Raw genomic sequence first — 24,768 nt, forward strand, 5'->3', positions numbered from 1 at the left:
TACTGCTGAGGATCTTCTGGTTGTTATTTCGTAGTTAAACATCCTGCAAGCTTGCATGTGTTTGGTTGATTAAATCTTTGGAGGTCCAAAATTCCTGGAATTCTTCTCGCCAGGACTCTGGTTGAGCTTCTTGTCGGGACTTGAAATGTTTAAGAATGTTTAGGCCATAAGCATCATGTCGTTGAGTACTTTGGAACACACGCGAAGCTCGAATTTCAGCTCCTCATCATGAGATCAAGGCTGCTTGAATGGTTTGGCCCGTGGACCTTAAGAATATTACAACCAAAACCCTCAAATTTTTTCTTTTTGCCCTTTCTTGTACAAAATAATCTGCATTGAAAATCAGGTCATTGAAGGAAAATAATCTGAATTAGGTTGCACTCGTTAAAAGTGTGATATAATTTAGTTGTATAAAAAAGTGTCCACTATTTAGCGATTAGAAAATTCTTAAAAACAAAGCAAGTTTTGCAATTAAGTTTTACAGAATTATAATGGCAATTTCAATTCATTCTTTACATCTAAAAAGAGTTGTGCAATTTAGTTTTATAGCATTATAAGGGCAATTTCAATTCATTCTTTACATCTATAAAAATTTATTCTGTTGGTTGAATAAGGAAAAATACTCTGCATTGGACATCGGGCTTAAAAAAATAATTTTTTTGCAATTAAACGTTACAAGTGTAAGGAAACAACTGAAATTCGCATAGAAAAGATTAAAAAAAAAAAAAAAAAAAAAAGTAGCCGGACTATTATTATTTTTGTTTTCGAATCTCAGGTCCTCTTCCAAGCCAAGAATTGCTTCTAATTTTTTGGGCTATGGATGCTTCTAATTTTATATATTTCAGAAGTGCAAATTGATTCAGAACAGCAAATATTAACACACAAAAACCCTTGAAAAACACTCCATTATTACAGTCTCAACAAACAAGATGTGATGTTTTTTTTTTTCACCCAATTCTTCTAGGTTGGATGAGAGATGATGATGATCATGAATAGAATTCAGAGACGCCCTTCACCCAATACATCATTTGCGTTGTTTCGTTATTCTACCTCAAATGCCACAACTACTATCCAAAACCCACCTGAAAAATCACCATTCTTGAAGAAGATTGTTCGAAACCAAGTACGGAAAATGTTGTCAGTGAAAAGCAAAACAGGATTCCGGGATTTGAATGAGGCACTTCGTCTGTTTGATGAAATGACCCGAGTGCTGCCGCCTCCTTCAGTCGTAAGTTTCTGCCAACTTCTAGGGGCTGTTGTTAAGATGAAGCATTATGCCCCTGCTGTTTCTCTTTTCAAAAGAATGTGCACTTTGGATATGCCCATTGATGCTTTTACCGTGTCAATAGTGATCAACTGCTATTGCCATTTGAATAGGGTGGATTTGAGTTTTGCAATCTTAGGCTGGTTACTGAAGAGTGGTTATGAACCTGATGTTACCATCTTCACTAATCTGATAAAGGGTTTCTTTTTTGGGAACAATGTTGTGGAGGCGGAGGAATTATTCAACAAGTTGGTCAGAGAAAAAATCTGTGAGGTCAATGAAGTAATGTATGGGACCATGATAAATGGGCTGTGCAAATCTGGTAATACACAGAGGGCGATTGGAATGTTGAGAATGATGGAGGGAGGAAATTGCAAGCCTAATTCCGTAGTGTACAACACTGTTATTAGTGGTCTGTGCAAGGATAGGATGATTGATGATGCTCTCCAACTTCTTTCAGAAATGATTGAGAAGGGGATTCAACCTGATGTTATCACATGTAGTTCGTTAATTGAAGGCCTTTGCAATTGTGGCAGATTGAAGGGGGCTAAAAAGTTAGTTTCTGACATGGTGGAATTAGATGTGTATCCAGATGTTATTACCTTGAATAAATTGGTTCATGCTTTTAGCAAAAAAGGGCTAGTTAAAGAGGCAGAGGGGATAGTTCAGATCATGGTTCGAAGTGGTGAAGGTCCTAATGCATTCACCTACTCTGCGCTAATGGATGGATATTGTTTGCGAGGGGACATGAACAAAGCAGCAAAAGTTTTAGAGATCATGATGGCTAGAGGATGTGCACCAGACATTTATTGCTACAGTGTCCTGATAAAGGGATATTGCAAGAAAGGGAACATAGATGATGCCTTAACCTTGTTTCATGAGATTCCTCAGAAAGGACTGAAGCCAACAGTCATCACCTACAACACTGTGTTACAGGGATTATTTGATATAGGCAGATCTGCCGATGCTATTGAGCTTTTCAAGGAGATGCAAGCTCAAGGAGTGAGTCCAACTTTATCCACTCATAATATCTTGATAACTGGCGCGTGCAAGAATGGATTTGTTGCAGAAGCTCTTTCATTATTGCAGCGGATGGAAAATAGTCACTTAAATCTTGACATAATAACGTATAATGCTGTCATTGATGGGCTATGTAGGGATGGGAAGTTTGATGTTGCCAAAGATTTGTTTGACAAACTTCCATCTAGAGGATTGCAGCCTGATGTCATAACATATACTAGTTTGATAAATGGCCTTTGTCGAGAAGGGCTACTGAGTGACGCCAAAGAGTGGCTTAAAAAAATGGACAAGGATGGTTGTCCACCCAACAGTGTGACCTACAACACTATTGTTCGGGAGTTCCTTAGAAGGAGTGAGCACCACGAGGCGAAGCTACTTCTGGAGGAAATGAGGAGGCTTGATTTCTCCCCTGATCAATATACTCGTTCTTTGGCACTAGATCAACATCTATCTGAAGGGCAAGAGCCTGTTATCCTTGATGAGATGATCAGTCCCTTGCAGCCAGATAATAAGTTGAAGTCTTCAAATGCAAATTGAAGGTTATTCAATTGTTTTGTGACTGCATAAAGATGAAAGTAAGGTAGTTCTATGCCCCATTAAAATTTTGACCAACAAAATCAACTTGGGAGTTGTGAAGGAAACTATTTTTTGTTATATATATCTAATTACTGAAAGCTGCACCAGTGGCAGCAAATACATTAAGGATCCTTCAAATCTGAAGATATTAACTTGAAGTTGTCAAGGAAATTATATAGGAGGTATGATTTAACTCAAGATTAACTATTTAGGTGGTGGAGAGATGGCATGTAAAGATAAAGGGAAAATTGCAGAAACGTCACCTGAGCTTTCTAACACTTGCACTCACCTCCCCTGTGGTTTGAGAAATGGCATTGACCTCCCTTGAATTTATTGATTCTTTGCATATTCAATTCAGGAGATTAAAATATTGTTTTAGGGAGTAAAATGAGAAATTTGCGTCAGATATGTCCCTGTGGTTTGAGAAATAGCACTGACCTCCCTTGAATTTATTGATTCTTTGCATATTCAATTCAGGAGATTAAAATATTGTTTTAGGGAGTTAAATGAGAAATTTGTGTCAGATTTGCCCATTGTGCTACATATCATGTAGTGTTAGCAAAGGAATGACAAAATACTACAAATCAATTAATAATTAATAAATTTTAAGGGGTGTAGTTTATAGGCGCAAATAAACATTACCTATTCAAAGTACCAGCCCTTTTTGGGCATTTTACTTTTAAACATTTAATTTATGATAAATACACCAATGTTTGTAAGTAAAATTCAAAAAATGTTATAGTAATATTCTTACAAAAGGAAATCGGTAGGTTATATATTTAATATAAATTAAATATTTAAAAAAAAATGGCCCATAAAGTATTAATTTTTTATGGCTTTCCTTCATTACATGAATAAAGTATTGACTCTTTATGGGTATTTTATTCTGAATCATTTAATTTATGTTAAATACAAAAATGTTTGTAATTAAAATTGAAAAAGTGTCGCACTAATATTTTTACGAAAGGGAAACTGGTAGGTTTTATATTTAACAAAAATTAAATATGTGAAAATAAATACAAATTTAAATAGAGGTTTCAGATTTTGAGGTCATATCACGTGAATAGAGGTAAAGTACAAATCTTTTTTTAAATTTAAATTGACTAATAGAGGTATCAAATTTAAATTTGTATTCATTTTCACATATTTAATTTTGGCTAAATACAAAACCTACCAATTTCCCTTTCACAGAAATATTAATATAACACTTTTTCAATTTTAGTTACAAACATTTATGTATTTAACATAAATTAAATGATTCAGAATAAAATACCTATAAAGAGCCGATACTTTGTTTATGTAATGGAGGAAAGCCATAAAGAATTAATACTTTATGGGTCATTTCTTTTTTAAAATATTTAATTTATATTAAATATATAACCTACCAATTTCCTTTTGTAAGAATATTACTGTAACATTTTTTGAATTTTACTTACAAACATTGGTATATTTATCATAAATTAAATGTTTAAAAGTAAAATACCCATAAAGGGTTGGTACTTTGAATAGGTAATACACATTTGCTCATAAATTACACCCCTTAAAGTTTATTAATTGTTAATTGATTTGTAATACTTTATCATCCATTTGCTAATACTACTTGGCATGTAACATAAGGGTCAAATCTGGCATAAATTTCTCATTTCACTCCCTAAAATGATATTTTAATTGTCTGGACTAAATATACAAAGAATTAGTAAGTTCAAGAGAGATCAGTGCTATTTCTCAAACTACAGGGAAGGTGAGTGCAAGTGTCAGAAACCTTTGCAGAAACCTCAGTGGAGGTTTCTGCAATTTTTCCAAAGATAAAAATGCTCTTATAGTGCTGCCACTCCCTTGTGAAAGTCATCGATGATGAATTTGGAACTGCGTTGTTTCTCATCTCTGTTACAGCGTTGCAAAAATCATACTGTACCAGGAGTTTCAATAGGAGCAGATTCAATTAATTGTTCCTCAAAGCATACAAACACACAAAAAGAAAGTGTAAATTTAGAATCTTCATTTGCTTTTCGTTAAAATCATATTCAAGTTGGCCATTTTAAAATTTTCGTCAAAAAACATTTAAATTTTATACTATTACTACCTAGTATCTACTTAACCCAAAAGCTAGCTCTAAGTTGCATGGGACTCAGGACAAACCAATTTACTCAAAATGACAGGTGTGTTTGGATACATATTTTTTCAAATAATATTTCGTTTACGTTATAAACACATTTTTCAATCTATTTTTTTATATTTTCAACCATCTTTTTATGTTACATATATTACATCATAAAAAGTGTTACAGTAATTTTTTCAAATAATCCTAAGAATTTTAGGGCTTTTTTAATTCATTGGGATTTGGAAACTGATTTTGGATTATTTGATCCCGTTGGTTTGAAATCCTAATGCCTAACGTTTAATGGCTCAAAAGATTTGTCATAATTAAATATGCAGTGACTAATAAGAGACAAAAGTGAAAGCTAACGGTTGAATTTCTTGCAATTACAAAAATTACAAGTTCTTACTGCATCACTACGAACCAAGTGTCAACTTCTTACCATATTATAATTATACAAGTTTACTCTTCATTGGATGGCTCATTATCTCATGTGTCTAGATCTACTACTGTCTCAAAGATCTACAACTACTCAAATAGTTTTTTCTTTCTCAAACAAATTGGAAAGTTTAACTGCAATAACATTCTTGAAAAATACTTTTACCTGTATTTTTAAATTTTTTGTTTTCTTGAGGAAGCTCTACTTTTGATTTCGACTAAATTCCCAACTTATGGTCTCTGTACCATGAAGAAGCTTATTAGTACACGAAGGATGAAAAAACAAAAACAGAAACAAGTAATGGACCTGAAAGTGTTCAAACGTTGGACGACAAAGGGATAATTTCAGAAACCTCCCCTGAAATTTTCGACAATTTCATTCGGTACCTTTGAGGTTTACATAATTACAGAGACCTCCCTTGTTACGGTAAAAAGACAATAATGTCCTTTATTAATTGTCAACTCATTAAAAAACTCTATCAAATATTAAAATTCTCTCATCTATTATTAACCAATAATTCAAATCACAGTTTTTTCTATTTAACTATCTATTCTCTTACTCATATATCTATTTTTCTTTCAAACTCATTTATTTATTATTATCAATCAAATGTGTACTGTCACTATTAATAAAATCGTCATACACATTAAACCACCAATACTTATATATCTTGGTATTTATTCCCAATTCTCGGTTTTTCATTATTAGTAAATAGTTTCCTTGCGCCCAGTTTTGTTTCCAATTTTTTATAGGTATTAGCAAATTGAAATTGTCAAATGACAAATTGAGTGTTAATTTCACTATCAAATTAGATGGAGATGAAGATACTGACAGTGATAAAAAAATAAACATTAAGAATAAGAAGTGGAATAGGGATTAAATATAAGTTATACTATTATGGTTATCATGAAAAAAAGTGTTCTCGGTATATATCTATAACTGCATTGTGTTTCTATTTTTTATTTATAATTATTGATATTATTCCTATAGAAAGAATTTGATTGATTTTGAACTTTGTGCCAATGAAATATATTGGATATTGATATTAGTAGTGATGGTTTAGATTATTTTGTATTAAAAATGTGGTAACCATAGAATTGAAAGTTAGGGATATTGATGAATATTGTAGTATATTAAGTAAAATATGATATTATTATGAAATTGTAGATAGGTTTTTGGGTATATGATATAGCATTTATAGTTTATCTAATGGTCTGCATCAGAAATTTTTAGGTAAAAAAGGAACATTAGAATAAAGATAAGTCTTTATTTAGTGGTGATTTGGATGTTAATAAGTAGGTAATAGTGGTAGGAAATAAATATAAATGAAATAGACACTGTAAAGTGTAAAGCATTTTTTTCCTTTACATTTTTGTTATGAATGATAACTCAAGGGCATTATAGGAATTTTGAAAAAAGTATAACCTTTTGGATCTAGAATATTACTTAAATAGTGAAATTATGGTAGGTAGGTGTAATTTTTAGAAATTGAGAGGAGTTTTCTGCAATTGATAAAAACCTCAGGGGAGGTATGTGAGATTAACCCGACGATAAAACACTATTCATCCTGAAATATAGCCGTTGGGAAACACTAACGGCTATATCTGTAATCAATCCCCAAATCCCATCAGCTACTCTTATATTGCTTCTTCCTTAAACCCCAAAATCTCAATCTGATTCTCCCTCACTTGCCATCTGAAATTCAGCATCCGCTCCAATTTCTTGCCACCTGAAAAAACTGTGTTTCCATTTTCGTCTGCCTTTTCTTTCTCTATTTTTAGCACCCAACCAAGGAAAAAAAAAGTCAAGATGAATGATTTGATGACGAAATCCTTCACAAGCTATGTCGATCTAAAGAAAGAAGCAATGAAAGATCTCGAAGCCGGTCCAGATCTAGAAATGGGGATGACCCATATGGACCAAAACCTCAGCTCATTCCTGGAAGAAGCAGAGCTGGTCAAGAAAGAAATGAATTCAATCAGAGAAATCTTGGTTCGTTTGCAAGAAGCCAATGAAGAGGGGAAGGCTCTGCACAAGCCCGAGGCCTTAAAATCTCTTCGAACACGCATAAATGCCGATATTCTGGCAGTGCTGAAGAGGGCTAAGAGTATTAGGTCTCAGCTGGAGGAAATGGACAGGGCTAATGCAGTGAGTCGGCGACTTTCCGGGTGCAAACAGGGGACCCCAGTTGATCGGACCAGGTCTGCGGTGACTAATGGGCTTAGGAAGAAGCTGAAGGAGCTAATGATGGAGTTTCAGGGGTTGAGGCAGAAGATGATGACTGAATATAAGGAAACTGTAGGTAGAAGGTACTTTACTGTGACGGGCGAGTACCCCGATGAGGAGGTGATTGAGAAGATTATTTCTAGTGGAAATGGACAGGGTGGTGAGGAATTCATGTCCAGGGCCATTCAGGTTTGAAGAATTAAAACTTTTAGTATACTTCATATTCTATTCATTCATTTTTTTTAAAAATTTTTCTCATTTCTGAATTTTATCTTAACTTTTGGATTTATATTGGTTCTTGGTTTGAGATTTTAATTAGTTTCCCTTTTTCAATTTCGATTTTAAAATGGGCCTTTCTGCTATAATTTTTTTTTTTTTTAGTGGGTGAGGAGGAAAGGGTACTTCAAATTCTAATGATCTGATAGTTCAGATTCTTAACTAAGAAGTGCCAATTTTAGAATTCTCTAGTATAATTCATCTTGCCTGGCATTTGGAAGCTTTTGTTCCATAACCTATAATAGAACAAAGATCCTTCATTTGATATTTTACTTATTCTTTATCTTCTTCAAAGTTGTATGCATCTCAAATCACCCTTTCTATATGATCTATCTAATTGGCCCGTTCTATATATGATAACTTTCTTTTTGTCGCCAGGAACATGGGAGGGGAATGGTGCTGGAAACAGTGGTGGAAATACAGGACAGGTATGATGCAGCAAAGGAAATAGAGAAGAGTTTGCTAGAGCTGCATCAAATATTCTTGGACATGGCTGTGATGGTGGAGGCACAAGGGGAGCAACTGGATGACATTCAGCACCATGTGATGAATGCTGCTCAGTATGTGAGTGATGGAACCAAAAATCTCAAGACTGCAAAAGACTACCAGAGGAGCAGCAGAAAGTGCATGTGCATTGGGATCATCCTTCTCCTTGTGATCATTCTTCTTGTCATAATCCCAATTGCTACCAGTTTTAGCAAATCATGAATTTCACATCTTAGTAGACAATTCTTGTATTCTTTAATTGATTATGATATAGTGGTTTGCAAGACTCTGTTGGTCCTTTTGTCTTGGGACTGACTGACTATTGTTCATTTGAGGGGGTGTTACATTGGTTACTGCTGTAGCCTTAGTGGCTCAAGCAAAGGCAACTTGAGGAACATATATATGTATAGTCATTTGCTTCATTTCTTTATATCTTCTGTTTTCATCGTATTCTAATGATTCATCTACAATCCTTCAAAGTTTTTCTTCGTATTTTCTCTGGAGACGTTCTTGCCTTCTCATCAAAGCAATTTCTATTTGAACTACAGACTTACAGGAATTTTGCTGGCTTTTCTTGGGCCCCCCACCCCGCGCCTCCGAAAAAAAAAAATTACCAGATCCCAATTTCATGACAACCAGAAAACACGATTTTGGAGCAAAATATGTTGAACACTAATCACAGGGAACAGAAACAAATGTTCTTGGATTTGAAAGTGAAACGTTGGATGATTTCAAGCCTACAAACTCTTACTCCTCCAACCCAAAATACCCCTTTTTCCCATTGAGATCAATTCAATTTTCAGACTGAAGTTGTTATACGTATTATTTTCAAACAAAGAGAATCCTTTTTGCAATTTCCCAAAATATATGAAAACCTGTTATGATTAGATGATGAGGAAATTCTCTATAGAATGAAAGTACCCCAATATTATGAAACACATTTCTGATGCTGCCACCATCAAATCCTGATTAAGCTTCTTCCATGCCTCCCAGCCAACTTAAATCTTATAAAATTACGTGTGTTATTTCATATTTGTCGTGGCACTACTATATATAACGCATCAAAACGCAAGGAAATAATAACAAAATCATGAGGAAATGCAAGAAGAAAGCGAGAAAAATGGCAACAAAATTCAAAGGTAATTGCAAATGTTTTGGTACTTTAATTTACATCTGAGATTGTGGGAGTATTCTTATGTTAGTCCCTCTGCACTATAGTTGACAAGATTCAATCCTTGTAGCAAGAAAAATTATTCATGGCCTTGTCAAATTATCATTGTTATTATGGGTAAGGATTCTTGGCCAGAGCTCGTGCCTCAGTGGGAACAGATGGTGCAGCAGCTGCAGCAACAATTAAGAGAATCACTGCAATAATTGTAGGGGAAGGACCAGCAGTAACTGATGATCTTCGTTGTAGTAGAGTTTGGGTTCGGGTTGACACCAACAGGATTGTCAAAAGAATTCCTTCTATTAGTTAGAATGCTGAAGAACCCAAAAACCTGATGTATCACAAATGGACCGCGGACAAAATAATGTGCCAGGCAAATATATTGTCTTTGCTGTCATATGTATATTTATGTGACTATGAACTTGCAATTAATGAAAGTGGCTTTACTAATTTTCCGGTTCTTTTGGTAGAGAAAGCATCAAAGCATCTTGAAGCACTTTAGAAAACGAAAATAAACCTTTAATTGCATATGACTATCGAGTTCTAAAGGAAAAAAGTTTTAATACTAACGTGGTAAGGCGTGTATTAAACAAGAATTAACTTAAGTATTCGTATCATCCTTCAAAAAAGGGAAAAAAAAAAAGTATTCGTATCAGCCAACAAAGAATGTTGTATCAAATTCACTAGTCCAAAGAATTTTGGATTTGGACCCAAATACAGGTTTTCCGATCGATGGAGTGAATCCTGAGAGAACCTCTTGGAGTGAGCCGAACCCACATAACGTTTCCAGATCCAGAATCAACTGGTCCGAAAACAGTAGTCCTACACCTAAACATGCATAAAGCTTTAAAATAATAATAATAAAACGAGGAAAAGAGATTTTTGAGAAAATTAAAAAAAGAAGAGTAAGTAACTAATATAAAATGAACTTCGAGAAATGAATCATATTCTGACTGACAGGAGATAAGGATGAGAAAATTATTTGTAGATTGAAAAGTACACATTCCGTGCACCAACCAACAGTCATTTCAGACGTAGCCACCATGGAATGGATGATTAAGCGTTCTTGCATGCTGGACCTGAAATTTCATGCATATTCAAAGTGGCTGTATCAGCTTAGTCAAAATCGTACCAAACCTGCATTTCTTTCTTTTATGCAAGTGGAAGCTTAAATCTTATAAAATTGCACGTATCTTTGTTGCAGCACTACCATAAATACGCATAGTTCCACCATTGGATAATCACAAACTGAGATCACAGGCAAACACAAGAAGAAAGGAGAGAAAAATGGCAACAATATGCAGAGGTAATTGCAAATGTTATCGTGATTTGATTTGCATTTGGGATTGCAGGGCTTACTTATGTCAGTTCCTATGTACTGAAGTCGATAGGATTCTATTTTTGTATCTAGAAAAATTTTTCTTGCCAAAATCAAATTATAGTGGATTTTTGGTCTTGTTATAGGTAAGGATTCATGGCCTGAGCTCCTGGGAACGGATGGTGCAGTAGCTGCAGCAACAATTGAGAGGGAAAACCCTTTAGTCACTGCTATAATAGTTCTGGAAGGAACAGGAGTACCTGAAGATTTTCGTTGTACCAGAGTTTGGGTTTGGATTGACACCAACAACGTTGTCACAAGTGTTCCTACTATTGGTTAGAGAGTGCCCAAGAATCCAACCAGCTGCAGATCCATTGACACTGAGTATCGCACATGCTAGCAACTAGCTAGTAGTATACTATTTATGCCATGAACAAAAATAATGCCTCGGACAAATAAAATTGGATTTATCTTCATTATTGTCAAATTTATCCAATGTAACTTCTGGTTTCCAATAAAAGCGGCTTGGTCTAATTTCCTGTGTATTAATTTGTTTTCATCTTATTTTGTGTTCTTTTGGTCGAGAAAGCATAAAAGCACCTTGAAGTATATTAACAAATGAGAACATAAACCTATAAATGCATGACTGGACGCTAATCTTTTTCTCTGATTTTCGAGTTTTAATGGAGAAACGTCTAAACACTAATTAATGTGTTAATTAGGCGTGTATTACACAAGAATCAAGTTAAGTACCCCTTGAACAAGGGTAATCACACTTTGCCCACTGAGCGGAAAGAACCCGTAAAGCCTTGCCAAGGAAAGAAAAGAAGCATAGACAACCTTGAGACTCATCAGGGGTAGAAATGCATGCGATCCAATGCCTTGCAAAACTTAATTACATTTGTTGCATATATATCCCAACCAAAAAAGTTTTCGTGCCATTGAAAAATAAATATTTCTTTAGTCCCAATTGTATAATATGCTACGTGATGATGACCAAAAAATACTTCTTTATTATTATTATAAGAAAAATAAAGAACGTGGAATGAAGTTATCGGGAGCAAATTCTTGAATTGATTAAAAGCTGCATTGCAAGGTTTTATTGATGGGAGAATGGAAAAACTGCCTAGAATTTTGATCTTCTTTATTGACCCTTTTTGACCTTTTAATTGATTAATTTACCATTCAAGTTGAGTACAACAAAATTACTTGGTAGATAGACTTTCTTTTTTTCGTTTTGTTTTTTGTTTTTTGTTGGGGTGGGGGGAAGAGGGGTTGGTGGGGTGGCTTTTTCAAAGAAACCAGAGAAATCAAGAGAACCCATCATTTGCATTTCGTATTTCTGCAAACTTGGCAGGACCAGAAAAGGCACCATCAAGGAGTTCAGTGGAGGAAAAAGGTACATCGTTTAAGTTGAGATCACGAAAGGAATAAATCAGTGATTTTATGGCAGAATCCAGTTTCATAAACGCAACAAAGTTGTGGGATCGATTTTGAGGTTGTCTAAAAAGTGTGATGTATGAATTACTTGATGCATGAACAACCTGAAACAACAAGCTTTGGATGATTGAGCATTGGTCTCTTAGCCAGCCAACAGTAGTGGCCTCAAGTTTTACACAAGCATCAGCTTACGATCCATCTGTTGCAAATGTCCTCCCGAATTTTGATGTTCCAAAACCATATCTAATGAAAGTTAGTATTGATCAGCTTATTGTAAAAAAATAACGGAATTTAGCATTTAAAATGCTAGACTATTATTTTCGTTTTAGATTGTCAACTGTATAAAATAGGATTAACAGACTAAATATTCTTCTTCTTTTTTTTTTTTTTTTTTATGTGTGGTTGAAGGTAAGGCTTCATGGCCTGAACTGCTGGGAGTGGATATTTATAGACACCATCTAAGACATGGCTAAGTAAAGAAGCAGTTGTGTTAGTATTAATTGCGTATATGCTGCATGACAAGCTAATGTGTGTTATGCGATCAGGCATGTTGCCGTCAAAATAAGACGATATATTTCTGTCAAGTCCGTTGTATTAATTTTAGATGAAATCTTATATACATTGATAGTATGTACATTACCATCATTGTATTCATGACATATGTGCAAAAGTTAAAATTTAAATTCGAATTTTACATAATTGTCATTCATCCAACGCTGATAGTGCATATACTATCAGTGTAAGAAAAATTAATCACTAATTTTAACCTTTGATTCGACTATGGAAAAAACACAAAAGTGAATTATGGAAGGAGAAATTTTAGTGTGTAAACTTTGAAAAAATTCACTCAATTATGGCCATAGTCAAAGGAGCCAGTATCTCAAACTTTTGGAATTGATATAAATAGTAAAATCAAAAACCAACTTGCCCGAGATGTAGGCAAACAAGTTCTAGAGCTATTATGGTCCACAATGGAATGCATACAACACGTCTACAGCGAGTGATCACAAGAAAGTATCTTCAAGTTCAAGCGAGTACGAGAAGAAAAGCATAGAGAAAAATGGCTGAATGCCAAGGTAATTTCAACCATTTATTAGCAGCTAACCACGTTTCAATTTTTTTCTAGTCTAGTTTAAACCCCCTATTAGAGATTAAACTATGGTTTTTTAGTGGCAACATTAATGCTTTTTCTTGTTGGTTTAATCTATAATTTCTTAGGTAAGCGTTCATGGCCTGCCTGAACTCGTAGGATTGGAAGGTGAAGTAGCTCAAGCAATAATCAAGAGGGAAAATCCTTCCCTAGATGTTGTGATTGTTCTTGAAAATTCATCTGTCACAAAAGAAATCCGCTTTGATAGGGTTCGGGTTTGGATTAACAAGGCCGGGTAATGTAATATTAACTCCTTCAATTGGTTAGAATGCAATAGAATTACCATCTTGGCAGCAACTCTTTCACTGCAATATTACCTTATTCTCCATGTACTCGTTTGTGTGTCAGTCATGCTCATGATCTCACTCTACATTTTGAATTATTGTGCATGAAACATCAAAAACTGATAATTGGATTATTGTCTTCTCTATCAATCATGTTCACCATTTTCCTATTTTATTGCTTGCATTGCACATTCAATTTACAAAATTTCGTGCACTCTGTTTCAATCATTTTTTACCCTGAATTCAACATCTAATGGAGGTCAACTGGTTGAAAATTTGGGCTATCTTGTTCCAAGATCTAGTTATATGGGCTTAGACTAAAGTTGGAGCTTCATATTGGTGGATTGGGACCCGGATAGAGGTTGTCCATGGACTGAATCTGGTGCAAGCTCAATACCACTGGACTCGGAGAAACCCATTTAATTTCTCTAGGCCCACATTCAACTAGTCTGAAAAAGAAGGTCCCAACCAAGTCTTTACGGTTTGGTGAAGTGGAAGGTCAACTGTTCAACCCTTATCTCCCATCAATTATCATAATATGCGATTTCTCTGAAAAAAAATTTATACAGATGCATAGTGCACCCGTCTAGTCCGATGATGATTTAGTTCCCACCAGTTACTTTTAGACCGAGTTGGACCTCCTTCTTAGATTAGGATAGAGTAGGATAGTATGAGAAAAAAAAAAAAGAAGACCCCTAATCTAATCTCTTGGCAATTTCTTTTAAAAAAAAAAAAAAGAATGTTCTGGATGCAGTATCGTAATAGGGACTGCACGTTGAGAAATTATTGAAAAGTTAAACTGTACAATCTGGACTGTACATCTTTTCTTTTTTCCCATTTCATTTTTGCCATGTCTTGACCTCTAGCATTTAGCATGGATGTTTCTAACAGTCTGCATTTCCAATACTATCAGGACAAATCTATTATTCCGGCTGAGTGCGTGACTAGATGTAGTCCGGATCCTCAAAGCCAGGATAAGTTATAGGATAATCTGACTGCAATCCAATTTGTCATGCCCATAGGAAGTTGCAAACACAAATTTTCAACCAAGTAATAAGTTATTTTAGTGGTGACAATTGGACAAGGATTTAGTACAATTGTGTTTGGTGCAATTCCATCATGTCATTGTACATATTTATATTGGGTGTACAAATACATCATAATATTGTAATGAATAAATATATCAAATATTTTATCATGTATATCACTTTTATCCCGACTATAATAATATAATGTAATTGTAGATCAAATAATATAAAAAATATAACAATGGAATCGAACGTACCGGACTCCAACACCATTGTCTCCTCTCCCATGACAATTACAAATGCAATTTGATTCTCAAACGATTTTTTTTTTTCAGTCAATTGTCAATTATCTATGACTACTAATGATCTACGAGGATGGGAACAAATCCAACTAGATCATTGAAAATCCAAAAGAGAATAAACCACCCTTCATCTCCCACCACAAAACCACTTAACTCCCTTGTGGTGGCAAAGTTCACCTACCCTAGTGGTGACCAAGTTCACCTAGGCCAGCTAGGTGACTTGATTTTCAGACGATCGAGTAAGCCGGCTTTTGAGGTTTCTTCTGGGATTAGGTTTATAAAAGCCGAATTTCTAGACTTCAGTTTAGAAAAGGTCAAGAGAGTAAGCCATAGATATGATAGATGAGGGTAGGAGCGGTCATCAGAAAGATCGCTCTTGAGCTATTCACGATCAAATTTTGATCAAAAAAAATGTGGTCCAGATTATTTCTTATATTTTGATTTTTACAACGTGTGTGAGACTCACAAAATTATGTATTAAAGTTACGCATTGTGTAAATAAAATTACGTGATGTGCAAATAAAGTTCTACGGTGTGCAAAATGCATAAAACCGCCTCCCTTGTCCGAGATATGATCTTTGAAAAGTTTTGCGCAGGTGCAGACTGCTAACTTTTCTAATAGAGCACTAACTTTTTTCTTTTTTTTTTTTTAAGATAATAGAGTACTACCTTATCTTATTTGGTAGCTTGAAAAGTACACATTACCAAGTTACGTGCACGGAAAATATTATGAAACAGCCCTTTGCTGATCTTTACCATGCACCTTTCCACAAACATTTCAGCCTATGCTGATCTTTACCATGCACATTTCCGAGATAGCAAGCATCAGCCTTTTTTTTCAAAGTAACAGGCTAGATAAATCAAGCAAACTCAAACTGTCTGTAAGAGCAAAAGTCAAAATGGAGCTAATTTTCAAGAAATCTTTGTTAATTGCAAAACCTCATACTTCAAAACTATATTTGTTAATAGTCAAATGAAAACTAAATAGTAGGCTGTAGTTGAAATTTCCAGAATGTCGACTATCTATAAATAGAAAGCAATTCACCACCGAACCATTACAAGCAAAGATCAATCTACAGCGAGCACAAAAAAAAAGAGATAGATTGAGAAATATGGCAACAAAATGCAAAGGTAATTCTGTAAACTTTTAATTTTCAGCAAACAAAGGATTAGTATTATTTATAATCATGGATGTTTCGCTATTATGGCGATTTAATTTGTTATGATTAAGTATGGTATAACAATTCGTTAATGCATGGTCTAACCAATCTATGCATTCTTTCCTTCCCTTTTTTTTTTGGTTTTGCAGGTAAGAGTTCATGGCCTGAACTCCTTGGAGTGGATGGTGATTATGCAAAAGCAGTAATTGAGAAAGAAAACCCTCTGGTTACTGCTATGATTGTCCCTGAAGGATCATCTGTGATCCTAGATTTTCGATGTGACAGGGTTTGGGTTTGGGTTAACAAGAACAACATTGTCACTGAAGTACCTCATATTGGTTAAAGTGCAAGAAGCTGCTGATGTTCTCATGTCATATGTACTACTGTTATTGTCAATCAATAAGTGATTGTTTAAGGTTGTAATTTTTACGTATTCCACTGTCTGGGCACTTGTAGACGTTGTATTTGTATTTCATATGGTTGTGATGAATAAATAAATAAAAAGTGAGATTTTCGTTGGTAAATTATGTTCACGACATGCAACTCTCTCTTTCTCTCTCTCTCTTTGTGTCGAATTGACTTAAATTGCAACAGAGGATGAACAAGAATTCCTATATTTCCTTATTCATTTACTTTTTGAGAAGGGGTGATTTCAAAAAACTCCCTTGAGATTTCTGACAATTTCACTCAACTCCTCCCAATTTTAGAAAATTACACTGACCTCCCTTGCTTTTACTGTTTAAGTAACCGTATAGACCCATCAAACTAGAATTATACCTAAGTATCCTAAAATGCCTTTATGCTATATCATGCATCAAAAGAAAGTGAAAAAAAAAAGTAACAAACACTTTCATCCAAACTTACTATGCTTCCATGATAATTATAAATCCAAAACCTCGTCAACTTGTTCAAACAAACTCCAACTTAATCCTCAAATTCTATTAATTTTGGCATCACTAAAATCCCAAATTTTACCAAAATCGCACTTCAATTTAATCCTCAAATTCTATCAATTTCGGCAATTCCAAACTCTACCCGAATCACTTCCTCTACAAATCCACCATAGCCACCACCGACTAAAATACCCTCAAAAAGCTTCCTGCCCCAAATTAACACTATAGTTTGTCTATTGAATAATCTCACACTTTAAGTATGAACCAACACCTATCGCCTATCACCTGCTTTGAACAGAAAATGACGTGACCAACCACTATTGATGCCTATGCCAAGAGCAACCCCATACTCCAATGGCGTTAGGAATAGAGAAACTAATTTTTGTGACAAACCACTACCAATACTTGTAAATCAAACGAAAATGAAACCAAATGAAGATATTATATTCTAGTGCGTAACATACATAATAGCATAACTTGAATTCGTCTCTTTTTCTCTTCCAACCATAGCCCATTAATTTCATTTTTCCCCTCTATCACAATGATCTTCATCATCTCCATCTAATTTGATCATGAAATTTTCATTTGCTCCCTCAATTTGTAAATTTGAAAATTTTGATTCTTTAATGTATGCAAATTATAATACGAGAAGAAATAAACAAGAGGAGCTGATAGTTAAGTACCGTGGAAAGAGAGAAATAGATAAGAAATAAACACTTCGGGTAGGTTTACATGGTGGTGTAGTTGATGGGTGGAAAAGACTATGGGATTAGAGGCAGGAAGGAGAGAACCATGAGAGATAGAAAAAAAAAGGGAGGGAAAGAGAGAAAAAACTGCTGTTAATTAAAGTAGAGTTAGAGATGATGACAAGTTGCTGTAGGTTTTTATTTTTTCTTTTACTTTTGGTTTGGCTTCTGTGTCCCACATATGTGGTAAATTATCTATTAAATGGAGGATATTATAGTCATTTTATTGAATCGAAAGAGGTTAGTGTAATTTTTTAAAATTGGAGGGAGCCGAGTGAAATTGTCAGAAATCTCAAGGGAGGTTTTTGAAATCATCCCTTTTTTAGAAACACCAAATTCCCCAGGAGCTTATTAATGTAACTAAATGTTCTGCTTACCGCTTCGATGGCTGCATTTGGCCCAAGACAAAAGTTCCATCAATAAGTAATGGAGGTAAATGAATAACGTGATATCTGACTATACTAAAATGTGGTGAGAGCCAATTACATATTTGGTTTGATGCCTAAGGTCAATAAGACGTTGGCCATTTCTCCAACTAAGTGGGAAATAAATCCCTTTAATGTTTAGACTCAGATCAGCTTTATTTTCAGCGCTTCTTATAAAGTAGAAATACATGTGATCCAGCCTACAAAACCTATATTTGCTGCAAACATTAAACCAAGAAGTTTTATGCCCTCGAGAGGGAAAAAAACTTTTAAATCCCACAGTTATATACCATGTTTATCTGATGATGAACAAAAGTAACTTCTTTATTTTATCATTAAAAAAGTGAAGAATGTGGAATGAAGTTATCAGGAGCAAATCCTTGCATTGAATCTACTTGATCAGAACGTGCATTATAAAGTTGTAGTAATGGGCCGGGAGAGAGGCAAAACTGCCGAGAAACTTCGGTCCTCCGGACTGATCCATTTTGAGCTTTCAATTACTTAATTTTTCGTTCAAGTAGAGTAACATAAAGTTAACAGAGAGACTTTCTGAGGGCAAAATTTTAAGAAACCAAAGAACTCTAGAGAACCCATCCATTGAATTTTGTATTTTGCAAACTTGACAGGACCAGAAAAGGAACCATCAAGTAGTTCAGTGGAAGAAAGATTAAGTGATAGAAGTGTCATTTTAGTTGTGATCACGAAAGAAGTAAATCAGTGTTTTATGGCAGAATCCCATTACATAAACGCAACCAAGCTGTAGGATTTTGAGGTTGAGGATGTTTGAAACGTGTAATGTATAAATTACAATGAGCATGAGCTATACCTGAGACAACAAGGTTTGGATGATTGAGCATTGCGACAATAGTTTGGCCTACAAGTTTTGCACAAGCAGCTAGCTTGTCATTTATTAGCTTAAGGTCGATTTGGTTGAAATTGTTGCACATTTCCTTTCCAAAACTTGATTCTCCACTTAGGAGGATTGATCTTCTTCTTGTCAAAACAATGGAGTCTAGCATTTTAAATGCTAGACTATGATTTTCGTTTTAGTTTGTCCAACAAGTGAAATGGAATTAACAATCATAAGTCCACTTTACCAAATGTGTGTAACAGCGCGCACATCAATGCTTTAGGGGGCAAAAAAATGTTAGAAAAATTGTTGCTTTAATCAGTCTTGGAGAGTCAAGGTTATACAGGGAATTAAGACAATAGATTTTGACAACACAAATATGGCAAAAATATATATATATATTGTTGCAATACACAGTTTTTTATCCTCTTTTCGTTCTTTGTGCTTAATCTGTGCATTCTTTTATTCTTTTTCTGTTTTTGTATGTAAGAATTCATGGCCTGAGCTTCTTGGAGTGGATGGTGATTATGCAAAAGCAGTGCTGATTGAGAAGCAAAATCCTCTTGTCACTGCTGCGATTGTTCCGTTCCACAAGGTTCATCTGTATGTAATCTTAAATTTTCAGTGACGGGGTTCAATCACTGCTGTGATTGATGATATTTGCCTATATATCTTAACTTTTGCCTTAGGTGAGAGCCACTAAAATTAAAATTCGTTTTTCCGTAAATTAACTAGCTATTTGGCCTGCTGTCTATGGTCCAAAAGACTTCGGCCATTTCTCTGAGTGGAAATACATCCCTTTCATGGTTAGACACTTGCAGACTCGGATCAGCTTTATTTTCAACGCTTCTTATTGCCATTTCATGCATGAGCCAGTCTATATATAAATTGGTTCTCGGTTTTGTACTCAATTTTACATGCTTTTAGGATAATCTTTTATGTGGTATATCTAAGGGTGGTCGGATTCTGCCTTGTTATTAAATCAGGGTATATATATATATATATATATATTGCTGACGGAGTGAGTGTCCGGGTCAATTCTTACGGGACCCAACTAATTCCACTTCGCCCCGGGAGGAGAGGCCCCATTCCCCGAACACGATAACCACAGGACTCGGACGCTTGCGGGCACTGGACACCAGTTCATAAGGAGATTTGTTGAGACCAATCGAGTTGTCCATGAGAAACAGACAATTTGATGTGAGGCAAAGGTTGAACCCCTGACCTCCCACTCCACCAGGAAAGGTGGTGGCGACTGAGCGGTTATTAAATCAGGGTATATACTGAGACAATTAGAGGCCAACTTCTTGGCTCAATTAGAGGCTATAGGCCCAGATTCGACTGCCATTCTTTATTGCCTAAATTCAAAAGACAAAGTATAAAATAGTGTTGGCTGTACTCACCAAAAATGGTAGAATAATATGGCTATGACGTTCTTACCCCAAAAAAAAATAAAAATTATGCATTAAATATTGCTTTCGGTTTCAGAGTTGTTAACGCAAGAAATTGTTATTGCAGAATTTAGATATTTTAATATATTATGTATAATATTGTCCATCTTATGCCATTTATTCGAACGTGTAAAATACAATTACGACTAAACGAATTAAATGATAAGAATAAAGAGAATAATGCTCCACCTCATCTGCGAAAGACAGGAAAAATAAGGATTAGCTGTCAAGCTAATCCTAACACTCTTAATCCTATTCTCTTTCGAGGAAAAATACGGTGTCGATGTTAAGCCGTCGTTCAAAATTCGCAGACACTTGTCCCCTAAAATAAATGCGAACCTCAAGAACAAGCTTTTTAGTTAACGGTACCAAGAGTCAAGGTCAAGGGTGGCTCACAGGGTAGAAATCTTGGGCCGGCATGAATACTTTTCGAGGTCTGAAGCCCAAAAAAATAATTGGACTAATTGACTCCGGGAGATTTGAATTGGGGAGATTTGAATTTTGAATCTCGACTGATAGAATTTTTTCAACCGACTCAAGTGAACGAAAATAAAGATGCGTTTGATAAAATTGATATTTAAAAACTGAAATCTGAAATATAAAAAATTAGTGAATCATTAAGTATTAAATTGATGCGTTTGAGTGTATATCATATTAAGTTTTGGTTATCAAATGCATCGTGTCTGAATATGTTAAAATTTGAATTTATTAGATTTAAATGTTAAATTGAATTATTAAACGGAGCCTAAGACGACAACCCGATTCATTTCTCGTTTTTCATTTTTAACTATACTAATAACGACAAAACAAATATAGCTCTTATTCATTTTCTTTATACATAAGTGGGTCCAGGTGTCGATGGATCCAAAGTTAGCTATAACTAAAAGGCAAGAGGGAAAATTAAACCATCAAAATCATAGTCGTTTCCGTCCAGACGAAACTATATGATAACAAAAATGAAGATTAACAATACATACATACATATATATATATTGCAAACATTACCCAGGTATTCAGCCGGTCACCATATGAGTTAAATTGATATCTTATTGTCTTCATAAATATTGTTATAGTGAAAAAATGCACCTATAATTCTGATAAAGATTAATCTTGCATATCCTAGCACTATACACACTAACATCTTTAGCGCATGCTACGTATACAAAAAAAAAAAAAAAAAAAAAAAATCAGATTCAATTTAAGATTAAGTGGCATGTATCTGAGAGTGCTAATGTATACAAGATTAATTCTAAAGATAACACTTTGTGATTGCGAAACAAAAACCTATTTAAGTACTATTATACCTTTATTTTTCTTAAAAATAGAAAAAACACTACTAAACTTAACAACAATCTTGGACGCTTTGGTTGCTAAATTGACCCACTCTCTTGATTTTCCAAAAAAGTTCTAATCACATATAAATGTACACAAAGTATCACGAAATCCAATGCAATCAGAAACTCTAAATTGAAAGAAAGACTACAACGAATCAGAATTTCCAGCTACTCTTTGACCCTTCCACCATTTGTCTGCTCTCTTATTATTATTTTTTCCCCCTCTTTTTTTGCAAGTATTCTCTTGTTTTTGCCGGAGGACCATGTCAATCAAAGTTTCCATATATACATTTTCTCTGGCCATCCGACAAACATCTTCGACGTGTAAAAATGCTTTCATCTTGTCTGCAATTGATGCTTTCATGGCCTAAAACTGACAATCAAATCCGTCCAAACTTACAAGATATGCATTATTGCCTTGATGCCTTCCTCGGTCTTAACGTTACAAACTTACTATCGAATGCTACAAAATTTGCTGGCCATCCAATTCTAATTGTACTAATTAGGACACAATTTCTTTCTTTCTTTTTTTTTTTTTTCGGATGCTCGAAATCATCTTTTTCCGGCTATAAATAGAATACCCAAGTCCTTGTTGAAGCCACAAGCACTCGTGAAACATCAAAAGGAAGGTCAAACAGAAACTAGCACTCAAAGAAGCATCAACAATGTCCGAGTGCCCTGCAGGTAAGCTTTCGTCAGTCTTGACAACAAGAATAGAGTTGTAAGACTGTTTATAGTCATGAATTCTTGAATTAAGAACCCCTCATTCTTTTATCCTACTCATTTTTATATAGTGGCAAAAAGAACTCATATCACATATAGATGAAGTCTACTCGATCGATGCCTTAAGGCACAAGATGTGAAATGTGGATTACATGCATGTCACTTTTTTCATAAATGTACCTATCCTTGTGCCAAATTAGAAAATAATTCTAGTACTACTTTCTTATCCTCTGTGAAGGTAAAAACTCTTGGCCTGAGTTAGTAGGGGAAGATGGAGACAAAGCCGCGGCGAAGATTGAGCAAGAAAACCAGAGAGTGAAAAAGGCCATCGTTTTGGATGAAAGCGCAATTGTCACCACCGATTTTCGTTGTGCCAGAGTTTGGGTCTTCGTAAATAAAGAAGGCAAAGTTTCTGTGGTTCCCAAAATTGGTTAATTAACCAAAAGTGGCACAAAGCTTCCATATATATTTGGGCCTTGGCTTTTTCACCCTACAATATTTCAATTTCCGAATTTTCGAAGGACTTGGTTGCTATTAATGTACTTTGCGAAGTCATGTATTTGGGACTCGTTTGATGTTTTCTTTCATGTTATTTATGTACTTGTGATATGTGTGGTTATTATATATATGGAAGTCAATTTAGTTATGGTGCAATTGATCTTTATGAATAAAATTAAATGGATCTCTCCTAATGCGTAGTCATCAAAGTGTGATTGATGGTTTAGTAGCAATATTTGAACAAACTAGCTCAAGAAAATTAATGATTTGCCTGTCTAAGTCTAACTTGATGGGCGCATTTGCATGTCTAAGGGGCAAAAGAGAATGAACGTACCCATTGTAATTTGTAGTTGGACGGACCCCTGCCCTCATCTTGTGGGAGTTTGTATTGTGACAATCATATGTTCATTCTCAGGTTATTTTCTTCATCCGCCAGCTTAAACTCAAACTATCTATCACTCATTGGATTGAAAAATCTGCGTCTTCATGTAGAAATTAACATGTTCCTATTCAAACTCGTGATCTTGGCCAAGTCAACAGCAAAAAAATCAATTCTGGTCTAAAGTCAAAGAAACACATAGCCTCCTCCCTCCCTCCTAGAATAAAACACATAATTAAACTTACACTTGGTTACTATAACTATAAATTCATATTTCATAATCAACATCCCCAGAACCCATATTCTCAATTTCCTTTGCCCTCATATCTCTCATTAAAGCTCTCATTCAGACATCACAAGAACATGTCTCTCTCAAGGAAATTAATCCTCAGATTAATGTTGATTTTGTGCATAATCTCCTTCACCTCGACAAGTGTAAGCCCAGCAGAAGCAATTAGGCCTGTCAATATTGTGGTTCAACAGCTGAGCAAAGGAGAAGGTACAACAACATTAGCAATCGAAGCTCTTCCTAAAGGTCCCGTGCCACCTTCTGGTCCATCTCCTTGCACTTACATTCCAACTCCGGGCAATTCAGGCATATGCCGGCGTTTGCAGGGCAGTATGAACTTCGCTGGCCGTGGTACCGGTATGGCCGGTCGGACGGTGGCCGTCTGAAACAGCCCCTTTGGTGGCAATGAGTATGTTTGGATAGTCAATATTTGGTTCTAAATTATTTGTTTGTATTCCAAACATAGTTTCCAATACATTTTTTTTTTATCTTTTCAATTACCTTTTTATTTCATATACAGCACATCACAAAAAGCACTACAGTAATTATTCCAAATAATATTTCAAATAATCTCCTGTCCAGCTGAATTTTGTAGCAGCCAATACATTAACCTATAGAAAAAGAAAAACCATCTCGAAGGAAGATTTAGTAGCCTAACTTTTGCTAATATAAACAATTTTTCAATTTTTTCTTATTTTTTAATTTCTTTTCAGCTCTTTATTTGAAGGAAATGACAACTCGGTGGTTCACCATTGCATGGCTCTTTATTTGAAGGAAATAACAGCTCTTTATTGCATATGGATTCCCGATAACTATACTCTTATATTGTATTCCTAGTAGTTGATAGCTCTTGTTGATCATTTGAAGGACAAATATGACATGGGAGTTAACAATTAATAGCAAGGGAATCAGCACATTCTTTTTTTATGCACTTGTACGTAGCAT

The 24,768-nt window shown here is 34.9% G+C and overlaps 1 protein-coding gene across 1 annotated transcript; it reads left to right on the forward strand.

Moving 5' to 3' along the window:
* The first annotated feature begins 7,048 nt into the window (after nucleotides 1-7,048).
* Nucleotides 7,049-8,867, forward strand: LOC113734234 (syntaxin-related protein KNOLLE). Its single transcript, XM_027260645.2, has 2 exons — nucleotides 7,049-7,812; nucleotides 8,278-8,867. The coding sequence occupies exons 1-2, from the start codon at nucleotides 7,207-7,209 to the stop codon at nucleotides 8,605-8,607; spliced, it is 936 nt and encodes a 311-aa protein (XP_027116446.2). The 5' UTR covers nucleotides 7,049-7,206; the 3' UTR covers nucleotides 8,608-8,867.
* Nucleotides 8,868-24,768: the final 15,901 nt, after the last annotated feature.

Source organism: Coffea arabica, chromosome 3c, assembly GCF_036785885.1.
Source record: "Coffea arabica cultivar ET-39 chromosome 3c, Coffea Arabica ET-39 HiFi, whole genome shotgun sequence".
NCBI classification, from domain to species: Eukaryota; Viridiplantae; Streptophyta; class Magnoliopsida; order Gentianales; family Rubiaceae; genus Coffea; species Coffea arabica.